Here is a 12,000-nt window from a genome sequence, read left to right on the forward strand (position 1 = left end):
GTTGGTACGACAACCGGGACCTGGCTTCAAACAAGTTTCCTCAACCCACTTCTACTGATTAGTATAGTGGAGGTAAGGGTCGAATCCCACAAGGATGGACACGTTTAGATAACTGCGGTGACTTTCCTGGGTGTTTTTTGGTTAGCTACCACGCTTGGGTTGAGATTTTACCTAGGCAAGAAATAAAGGTGGTACTCTACTAACTAGTAGGCGTGAAAATAACAGGCATGTGATGGTGTTCGTGAAAATAGGGGACAAGGTGTCTCAGAGGCATATGAAAAGTAGACAGTTACTAAAAGAGGAAATCTAGACAACAAGGTATATCTGGTGGCTGGGTGGCTCTCTGAGGTCTGGACAGTACAACTGAAAAGTAGGGAACAAAAGCAAAAGTAACTTAAAAGTAAAGTGATTCAAACTAAAGTTGATTTTGACGTTTTCTTCTTCACCAAGCATTAACAAAAATCAGATAAACACAAACACCATAACTGAACTTCAGATTTATAACCTCAAACTCAAGATCCATTGATTAAATGCTCAAAATTAAAATAAACGATGAAACTGCAATTTTACTTCTATTGACTGACATGCAAGGTGGTGATCACGGCGCAGAACAGAAACTCATGCACGAAAATTTGATTAAACATAATTACAACTTCAAATCGACAACTCCAGGTAAGAAAGCACTTAGAAATTAAAAGCAACAACTAGATCTAACTTTCCTATGCAGAATGAAGCAAACTCGAACCAAAGCGACATACGAAATAGAAACTTCATAATTAAAACGTTGGAACTTCACAAAGTACTTCAAAAAGCAACAGCGATGAGTGTTTGCAACAAAACCAACGACGAAAACAAGTAAAGATTAAACTAGAAAGCAAAATAACGATTATTTGGCCACTCCAGGCGATGATACTGCTTATACTACTACGGCAACTGGCTGGAACGGTGGATCGATGATTTCTCCGGCAGATTCTCGGACGTCAAGTGACCATAGCTGTGGCGAGGAACGAGAGGTTGGACGTCAAGTGACCATAGCTGTCAATGCTGAACGAGAGTGTGTTTTAGAACCGAGAACCAAAGGCCGAACTCTCTCTCTCTCTCTCCAAGTGGCTTCTTTTATAGGGAGGCTTGCCCTTGCTTTTTAGGGTAGACTTCCTTCAAGTTTTGACTTTTATGCCTTTGTTAATGATCATCCCAGCTATCCTTCTTCTCCATCTCGAGCCTTTTCTCTGGCATGCATCCTGGTCAGTATTGCACCCTTCTAGCGCCCTTTTCACTTGCGTCACCTGAATCTTCTCCTACTGACTTGGATCCTTTAATCCTGCACACTTGAGCAACTATTTTGCAGATAGTACATGCATTTCACGACATACCGACCAGTAACCAAGCCTCAGAATACGACTTATCAAACTGCTCACACTTACCACATGCTTGTCCTCAAGCGTGAAGACAAACAAAAAAAGAAATAAGTCGAATTCGAGCCTGGTTACTCCCCCTGACCGACTCTACCTAACTAGACTCAAGACTCTGACGCAAAGGAAAAGAAAAACAAACGACACAAACACATAAAACATATAGTTAACTTAAACACATAGAATAGGCTATATTTTCAACCACCCTTCCCCTTGAGATCAGGTGCAATCCGGCCTTAGGTAGCCTTGAACTTCCGCCGCCCCCCTTTTCCTCCCCAGTCAGTATATCTGCTCGTCAGGATCACCCAATCCTAGGCCAAACACTGGGTTCACTCAGTCACTCATTCCTCACAGGGGATGTTAGGACTGTTTTCTCTCAATGCTAAACCACAGATGTTTCGGACACAGATCTCACGTGCAGCTCCTAAAGGTCTTTAGGGCTTGTAACGAGGCTATTGGCTTGTAATATTTGGGGTAGTTGTCCCTAAGGCTCTAAGGTTCAAAAACTAACTATTTATTTGATGAGGGAGAACTGTGTGCATTCGGGCTTCTGGCTAGGGCTTCTTCTTCGGCTGGACAATTTCTGACATTGGCTTCCAACTGGTAAGTAGCTTCTTTGTGGCTTCGCCACCCTTATTCCTTCTTTCTCTTTTTGTGGTCAAGTATCTGCGACCATTTTCTTCAATTTTCTTCCTGTGGCTTTGCCACCCTTATACCTTCTTCTATTTTTTTGGATCTGGAATTTTTTTCAGATCGATTTTCTCCTTCTTTCTTTGTCTTTCTTTTCTTCAGCTGGTTTCTTTTGTATGTCCTCCTGGGCAGTTACCTCCTTGCCTTATGCCATGCACACACACAGTTCTAGTGGTTAATGGGTCATTTCTGGGTATAGATCAGGGTTAGAAAATGGGGTTCTAAGGGTAGTTTTTTTTTTTTTTTTTTTTTTCGAGGGGGTTTCCTACTGCCTTCAGGGTTTGCTACACACGGTCACCTTGCCCTAGACATCATGTGGTAGCCTCTCTTCTTTTTTCAGTGTTTAGTGGAAAGCAGTTCCACTCTGGGGCTTCTAACTCACCTTTTAAGAGGGCTTTCGTGTCTGACCTAAGGGATGGGTTTTTCCTTCATACTTGCATCATCTACACTGACTGGGGTGGTTTCTGTTTTCCGGCATGCCTTATCTCCCTCAATTCCCCTCAGCGTCAGTTCGAGGCAGTTGAGTTTTAAGCTCATTCATAAAACAGAACACATAATTCCTAGACCTAAACAAACCCTAAGAAAAAAAACTAACATGCACTGACTCAAATAACACATATATACATGTCATACTGGCCATTTGCTCCCCCCTCTCACTTCACAAGTGTCTGCCCCAGATACGGGCTGTGAAGTGAAAATTGGGAATGGCCAATATGACAGACTCATATTTACAACAAACATATATTATATCTAAAAACTTCTCACACTTAGACTATGCAATAGGCTAAGTGGGAGAGTTTCAGATATATACCTAGATTTATAAAACAAAGCAGAATATTTTACAAACATGTTATATAAACATATAAACTCCTCACACTTAGACTACGCAGTAGGCTAAGTGTGAGTTAACATGCTTATGACACAACACAAAAACATAAAAAAAAAAACATATGCACCGAAGTAGCAAACCCTTTACTTCTCTGTGATCAAATACAAGAATAGCAAGGAGAATGTTGTTGCCGATGCCATTTCTAGGAAGCTTCATGTTCCTTTGATTGATGATACTTTGTTTGAGAACCATGTTAGGGAAAATAGGCTTTGCATTCCTAGAGTGTTGAAAACTCTTGATATTTTGAATGAACATATCTTTTGGCTTTGCATTAAGAAGCATGTGGAGAGATTTTGTAGTCAATGTTAGGAATATAGACATGTCAAATCCAAGTCTAATAATTTTGGCCTTTATACAACTTTTCCCCTTCCTAAACACCCTTGGGTGGATGTTTCTGTGGATTTTGTGTTAGAACTCCCCATGTCTTCTAGGAAGAATGATATGTTTGTGGTGGTGGACAAATTTAACAAAACGGCTCATTTCATTCCATGTCAGAAAACAGTTGTCGATTGTATCCCAAAAAAACTTGTGAGTGATAGACAAGTCAAGATTTGAAGTTTCTTTTTTAAAACTCTTAGGGGAATGAATGTTGGGAACATAACTTCCCTTTTCCACTACCACCTACCCCAGAGGGATGGGCAAACCGAAGTAGTGAATCGGACCTTAGGTGCTCTTCTTTGTGCTCTAGTTTTTTAGAACAAAGTTTCTTGGGGGGAGTGTTTACCCGCATAGAGGACCCATGACGAGGTCCATAGCGAGACGACTACGAGAGAAGCTCTCCACTTTCATTCAAAAGGCCATGAGGGAGGAGTCTATGAAGACTGAAGAGCTGGGGACGAGGATCGTGCTGAAAAATGAAGATCGGTCGTTGACGACAGGAGCGGACCAAAAAGGGGCACTCAACCGGGTGATTTTCGCGACCCACTGGTCCACCCGGCCGGGTGACACACCAAGGCAGCAGGGACTGGGAACAACACCCGGCCGGCTGATTTAATGCCCATAAATTCACCCGGTTGGGTAGGATAGCGCAACACTAGATTTGTGGGCCCATTTCTTGGGTTTTGAGCCCTACCTATAAATAGACATTTTACCGCATTTTGAGGGAGGAAATTTTTTATATTAGAATCTTGTGAGATTTGTTTCCTCTCTTGAAAAGAGTTTTTATCCAATTAGTTTCTTAGGTTCTTTGATTATCAATTGATCCAATCAAGTATGATCAAGTATAGGTATGCATTAAGGGTATTCCTTTGAGTAGTGGATTCACTAGTAGTAGGTGAATTCCTTTGAATAGTGGAGTCATTTGTTAAATCTAGTATGTTGAAGATTGCTTAGAGTTTTTTTTTCTCCATCAATGGATTTAGCTAATACTCCCTTCGTCCCACAATAGGAGTCACACTTTGTCATTTTAGTATGTCCCACAATAAGGGTCACACTTCATTTTTTACCATAAGGGGTAAGTAGATATCACATTCCACTCACTCACTTCACTCACATTTTATTATAAAACCAATATAAAAAAGTTGGTGTCATATTCCACTAATTTTTCCAACCTACTATTCTTTGCTCCTGTCCGCGAATAGGAGTACCGGTTCACTTTTACCATAAATGGTAATAGGGTCTCACCTTCCACTAACTTATTTCACTCACATTTCATTTAAAACTAATATATACAAGTGGGAGCCATATTCCACTAACTTTTTTCCGCTCACTTTTTTTAACATTTCTTAAAATCTGTGCCACCCATAAATGAGACTCCTAATGGCGGACGGAAGGAGTATATTTCTTAAAACTTATGCTCACAATAAGAGTAACTCCTATTATGGGACGAAGGGAATATCAAATTCACATTTATTCATCACTCGTCTCCCGTAAAATCATTGAGTCTAGTTTTGGAAGGCTCGATCAACACTCCTTTTTATTGCTTTTGTGTTTAATTGCAAGATCAAACATCGCAAAGGGTATAAATTAATGGATCACAATCTACATAGATCCTTATCAAATGTTCAATTTGTGGTTTTTTCATCTCTTCTTGTAAATAGGGGCATAATGCAGTTTCACAAAATAAGACCACATGACAGATCAAATTAGAATCAATTCAAAACTTTCATATATTTTTATCATTGCCTAACAAAGTTTCCTCAGTCACAGCATTGCCTTTTATATGCAATTCAATCAGGCAGCAACTGCCTTTGCCGAACATGATAATTTAAACTCCATGTACATACCATGATAATTTCACCGGTTCATCCACTTTCATCGATTATGTCTGTTCTGATAGTTTCATGCAAAAACCGTGTTTCAACTTCCTTCATTGTAGCTGATGGGTCTGTGTCAGATATTCACTTGCAAAGCTCCATCTCACAAGTCAGTGTTCCGCGAAAATGATGGCAACGGCATGGCTTCTTGGGGGCGGAGGATGACAAGAATGCCAAACATTCCAAGCATTGGTAGGACAAGAAGCCATTTCAAGAGTTTGTAGTAGTACATATGGAATGTAAGTGAAAAATCATCTGAGAAATAGATCCCATTCCGGTCAACCATCTCCACCATTACAGCTCCAGCGGTTCTTACACCTACTGTCGGAAGTTTAATCCGATGTGTCCCAGGACGATCGAAGATCTGGTCTTGCTTAATCGTTCTCTCTCCTTGGTAATTACCAGGAACCAACAAACTTATCTATGATTACAAACACAGGCTTGGGAAGATTATAAAACATATTGCAAAAATGATAAAAACATAAGGATTTATAGAGAGGTGGAGTAACATACCGTGACATTATAAGGTGCTTGGGAGCCAGATGGAAACCTGTATCTATCGACAATCTCGACTTCAACCCAGAAATGCTTTCCTTCTTCATCTCTGAAAGCACGTGATGATGGAGTAATATAAATTCCTTGGCGATTGTGACGATGTGCTGCATTATTTCTCCCTTGATTTGGTGATCTCCAAGCCTGGAATTACAAGATTTGAAAGACAAATTGAATAAAATCTGCCAACAATCACAAACAGGCGATATTGTTCAGCTATTACCTTGAGAGGATGGTGTGGTGAAGGGGTTGAAAAACAGAAGACATTTCCATTCATGGTGGCAACTATAAGATCAAGGTCGTCCCCACCATCAATATTGTCAGCCAAAACCATGCTATATCTGTAACAGATCAAGAGTTTTTTTTGGGTGAATGGAAAAATAGTAGTAGCTCAAAGAATGAGCAGTCATTATAGCACTCCAAATTATCTTACGCTGTTTCTCCAATATCCACAACATCAGCACATGAAGTAGGGCCATCTATGAGGTATAAATACCCATCAAATGATGTTGTAACAATCGTAAGCCCCTTCTGCTTCTCCCCTCGTTTTTTCAAGTCAACTAGAAGAACTTGATTCATCACTCTTCCATGTGTTCTATAAGGATATGGTCGTATAATTGATCCATCCTTGCCACTTAGAACATATATGTTTCCAGATAGAGTTGGCACAACAATGTCGGTGTGACCATCACCATCTATATCTCCAATGGTGGGCCCCTGTAGGAAACATGTAATTGATCATGAGTGTATGTATATGTTGACAACCATATGTAGGAGTCAAGATATCACAGATTACCTGTGGAACAAGGCTCTTCACATGTGTTACCCAAATTTCTTTTCCTTGTGGAGTCCATGCAGCAACATTTCCATGGGCATCAGCCGTTACTAATTCAATTTTCCCATCATCATTAATGTCAGCTGCAACAACTGCTCCTTGAATTTCAGCCATCTCAAGGGGAAACTTTTCTCTAACTTTGCCTGAATCAGTAAATTGGCAGGTAAGTAAAATAACAATAATATATGGAAGGATGGGAACCAATCAAAAACAATTTCAGTAGGAATATTCTCCATAGCATCTCGACTATAACTAGATACCATCCGACCAACAAAGATAAAATTTACAAAGCTGACCATGACGAAAGGTGATCTAAGAACAACTTTTTCATGTCTAATATAGCATTCTTTCCACTTGTGCAATACATTTAACAGTTAGACATTTAAAAGAACCAAATAAATCAGAAATCTGAATAAACTGCTGCAACAATAGATTCTGGTGAAAATTTATAAATTCCATGCAAGTAAAAGTAATTCAATGATACTAATATACACACACCTTTGTGGTCCAACACATAGAACAAGCCAAAAGAAGTGCCAACTAGAATGTCCAAGTTTCCATCACCATCCAAATCAACAACTGTAGGAGACGAATAAATGTAGGCTCGGAACTTTCCAGTTTCAGTACTCATATCCAATTGTGCACTCCATTTAACTTGCTTTGTATCAAGGTTGAAAACTACAATGCCACCAGCAACATACTTTCCGATATCAATACCACCAAGCTCCTTCAAATGTTCTGGATTGTCATAATACCTATCAAACTTCATATACATCAGTTGAAAGTACCCGTGCAAGCAGTTATGCTAGTAGCAATTAATAAAAACACAAGATATGGCTAAAGAAGTAAGAACTTAATCACACTTCCCAAGTGGAGTATATCAAAATAAAGGATGGCTTCAAATCTCAGATCATTCATCAATACGAATTGCTTCAAAGGAAACCTCTAATACTGAGCAACAGTAACAGTAACACAAATAACAGTAACAGAAAAGAAGAGCAAAAGAAATTGTGAGGAAACTTTCTGAGTTACAAAATTACAAATGAGATGACCATTTTATGATGCTCAGGTACAACAGAGATTTAGCTAAAAGTACACTACAGAGGCTCAAATAATACTGATCTGTTGAGAATGTCACCTGAATAAAGCATGAGGAGGCTATAAATGGAGAGATACTTTACAGGTAGAGGGAAACTTACTCATGGTCAAAGAAGTAAGAAACAGCAACAATCATCTCAAAGACACCATCGTGATCTATGTCTGCTATAACCTGAATTTGATCAGAACAAAAAATTATACATTTATTCAAATTAACAAAGAAGCTGACAAGAATAAAGCTTTAAGCATTGATATACTTACTGGAGTGCACAAGACATGCGCATCTATGTGAACAAAATCTTCCAATTTCTCATGTTCAGATTCAGTCCATTCCTCGTCTCCCCACAAGGTTTCATCAACATAATCATCATAGTCATAGTTATACTCATCCCCCAACTCATCAGTCTCCCTGAACAAGTCAAATGAAGAATCAGCTTCTGCTTCCAGACCTCCCTCATTTTCTACAGTTGCAGCATGATTATCCTCATTGTCTTTTGTATCTTTAACTTCAAGAAGCCTCCTTCTTGCAGCCTTTCCAGTTTCTTCAGACCCAGAAGCAGAGGATGATGTATCATTTGTTTGTGGTGGTATCTTGATATCTGCTCCCACTGGACTGTCATTCTTTTTGTCTTCAGATGAGGTTGTGCTGTTTGATTTGTTGTGATGAACTTCTTCCAGGACAGAATTAGATGAGTCATGGTCACTCGCGGTGGAGTGGGAGATATTTGCAGCAAGTGTGGTCCCATTCAGCTGACTGTTTTGATTATCAGAAGAGATTGTGCGGTTTGATGTGTCATGATTAACTTCTTCTGGGGCAGGGTTTGATGTGTCATGATGAACTTCTTCTGGGACAGGATTTGATGAGTCATTGTGACTTGTTGTGGAGTGTATAGTATTTGCTGCAAGTGTACTTGCATTGGGCTCTGAGAAATATTTCGAATTAGAGATAAATTTACGTAAATATACACTCCAAAAAGAGCAACATATATCCCACCTAAGGGCTGAGGGGTACACTATGCTACATGGTTTGCATACTAAACAGAGTTTTAAAGTCAAACTCAAATGGAAAACTGCCAGATGGTATTGAGAGAGAACAGAATAAAAGTGTATCAAGTCAAAACCTGTATAGTGGACAATTTTACAAAGTACACTGTATGTGATGAGATAACGCAGCTGTTGGCTGGAAACGAACAGAAAACGAACAGAAAATGCATGAAAAGAACAAGGAGCGGAGAAAAAAATCACAACTAACTGGATCGAAACTTGACTTAAAATAAATTACAAACAATAAAACTTCTCCGTAAAGGCCACACCTCCAGAAAGGATTACATGCCTCCAAAAAGGGCTACAACAATCGCTGCACACTTAAAACTAAGAAACACAAAGCTATTTATAAGACTACTATAGACTCTATTTCGAATAAAACTATTCACCCCCTGTTCCGTTCCATGTTAACAGAGTCATTTTTCTATTTTGAGAAGTTCCAAGATAATTGAGTCATTTCTATTTTTGGCAAAAAGTAACTCTCTCTTTTACTTAATTCTCTCTTACTTTAACACACTATTCTTAAACTCCGTGCATCAATTAACAAGGGACGGAGGGAGTAATTAACTAAAGACTCCTAATCCTTTCTGACAGCGATACACGTTGTCGACATGACAGGGAAGTAGGAGTGTGTGAATGTGGAAGCGGTGTGGAAATAGTTAGTTATATTCCAGTGGGTATTGTTGGTTATCTTTAGTTAAAAGGGCCCTATTAACTAGTTTCTCTTGAGAATATCCAAAGATAAATTGATTACATGTGTAAGAAAACAACATAGAATTTTCCCCTAAACTTTCCTTGTGCCACAGCCAGTGGAATATAGCTCGCCCCAGCTACCTTGGGGCGATTCGGGTTGACGTATGTGCGCAGCACGCTTTGGACAACACTAATGATGCTTAAATGACAAGGTAACAAACTTACGGTGTAATGACTCCATAAGAGCCTCCTGGACCAATTGGTCATCATCAACATCAGGATGAGAGCGATCAACAGGATCTGGAAGCAAACCAATATGCCAATCCTTTTTAACTTTCAACCTTGGAATCTCCAGTTTATCTGACATCATGTATCCTGAAACCCTATTTTATGAAACAAGATTAATAAGCTAAGACAGGATAACTATTATCCATAACAAAGGGAAGCATTTAGCATAAACGGTAGTTACCTAAAAAAGAGCACTTCACCGTTATACGTGGCTAAAGCAATTTCTCTGACACCGTCCTTATCAATATCGTAAAGAAGAGGACTAGAGTGGACCGTAGACTGATGAAAAGCTGGCCATCCTGATAAAGTGCTCAATTACAGAATAAACCAAAATTATTCATACAATTATTTGATTCTTTATGCAACTTTCCTTCTAGATGTATAGAAGCAGAGAAATCAATCTAGAATATATCTTAAGGTCACTTTGTAAAAAACAATAAATTTTATTAATTGTTCGTGGTGGTGCTACCTGGTAATTTATCTCCATCAGATCCTTCTAGGACTTCCAAGTAATGCACAAAGGAAGGAACTACGACTTCTAGCTTTCCATCACTGGTGTATGAATAGAACTTATCAATCAGATGTGAAGGCAAATAATAAATAAACAAACTAACATTATGAGCAGTTAAGAAAGCTCATAATATAAAATCAATATACATACAGCAAGCCCATAACCTGTTAAAAAGATCATCTCTTTTACCATCTAAACATTTAAATCAAACATAGGTGGTTTTACATGGCATCAATGTTCCATAGGGGGGAAGTGAACAAACATGCAATGTGCAATTAACCATTCAATCAACGAGGGACGAATTACTTGTATTCCTTCCATCACCTGTTAATATCTGCCACCAAGGGAGTTGCATATATGCTAGAACTCACTTCAGCCTGCCACCTAAGTTCCAGATGCTGAGGGCATTGTGTGTTCAACAACTCGTCCTCGTCACTGTCGACAGAGAAATTTTAGGCATCACTTAACTCTTCAATAATGTTGCGAAATGAAATGCGTGAATTAATCTTTAAATAAATCATAAATCAAAGAAGAAAAACAGGCATTCACTTCGAACTGATTTATTATCATAACCAATAATCTGATTCCGCCACAACCAATATGAACCGATTAAGATTGAAAGCACTAGATAACATTAATAAACTTACAAATTGGGGTAACCAAGGGCATCATCAGTGGCCTCACGCTCCCTAAATTTGTTCGTCTTTGCCTCCTCCGATTGAGATGTGCCATGATCGAAACTCAAACACAACACCGCAAAAACAAGAAAACTACGAAACGTAAAACTCCAAGATTCCATGAATTAGGCGAAAGAAAATCCACGATTTGAATTGTTCGAAACAAAATAAAATGAAAATTTAGGGCAAATGACCAAGAATTGTAAGTAGTCAAAGCCCTAGTGAGAGAAATAAAACAGTTTGCAGTAGAATTTTAGCTCATACAGTAGAAAACTAATCAATTCAATTGTGGTGCATGTAATTTATCTTTCCCGTAAAAATATATCCTTCTATTTTAAGTAATTTTTTCTCCTTTACCTCATTTTTCACTAACAATTTTAGGTAATTTCTTTCTTCTCTAATGAGATTTACCTCATTTTTCACTAAGAATACTATAATTACTTATTTTTTTTATCTCTTTCTTGTTTTATACCAATTATGCAATAATTCTCCTGTCATGCCAACTATCCATATTTTTATGAGACAGAGGAAGTAATACTAATATTTATACCCTAGTTTATTAAAATTTACAAAAAGAATTGTGGTACAGAATTGGGGTCCCCGATGATCGGAATGGCGACCGGAATCCTAACAATACGAACTAAGTTACTCGGTGAAGATAAGAGAGGAGGGGAAAGCTGATTTTGCATTAATTCATAAATCTGAAATTACAATAAAGGAAATACAGCTCTTATGTATGAGCAACAGTTCGATCTAACAGAATTCTCATAACTAACTAAAGCTATTCCATGCGTTGTCATGCGTCATGTGTGTGTGATTTAATCCCCTAAAATCCATGTGTGCATGCACTCATGCACCACTTATTTAATTAGCCACCTAAGCTGCGCTTATTCATGTACCAAATCTCCCCCCTCGAAATAAACCTTGTCCTCAAGGTTTGAATGCCGGAAAATGGTCGAGCAAATCATGCAAGTACTCCCACGTGGCATCCTCCGGGAAGGAGTTAGCCCAATGAACCAAAACTTGTGTAGCCGGCTGATTTCCCCTCTTCGCCAA

The 12,000-nt window shown here is 38.8% G+C and overlaps 1 protein-coding gene across 1 annotated transcript; it reads right to left on the bottom strand.

Annotated features, from left to right (window-relative positions):
* Positions 1-5,075: 5,075 nt before the first annotated feature.
* DEX1 (defective in exine formation protein (DEX1)) lies at positions 5,076-11,211 on the bottom strand. Its single transcript, XM_048105155.2, has 13 exons — positions 10,915-11,211; positions 10,592-10,702; positions 10,226-10,308; positions 9,938-10,055; positions 9,694-9,851; positions 7,993-8,654; positions 7,833-7,903; positions 7,132-7,388; positions 6,595-6,776; positions 6,232-6,515; positions 6,022-6,139; positions 5,760-5,942; positions 5,076-5,667 (listed from the first exon to the last, which is right to left on the bottom strand). The coding sequence occupies exons 1-13, from the start codon at positions 11,064-11,066 to the stop codon at positions 5,350-5,352; spliced, it is 2,697 nt and encodes an 898-aa protein (XP_047961112.1). The 5' UTR covers positions 11,067-11,211; the 3' UTR covers positions 5,076-5,349.
* Positions 11,212-12,000: the final 789 nt, after the last annotated feature.

This window comes from Salvia hispanica, chromosome 6 (genome assembly GCF_029641045.1).
Source record: "Salvia hispanica isolate PSC_SH4W2 chromosome 6, Shi_PSC_v1, whole genome shotgun sequence".
NCBI classification, from domain to species: Eukaryota; Viridiplantae; Streptophyta; class Magnoliopsida; order Lamiales; family Lamiaceae; genus Salvia; species Salvia hispanica.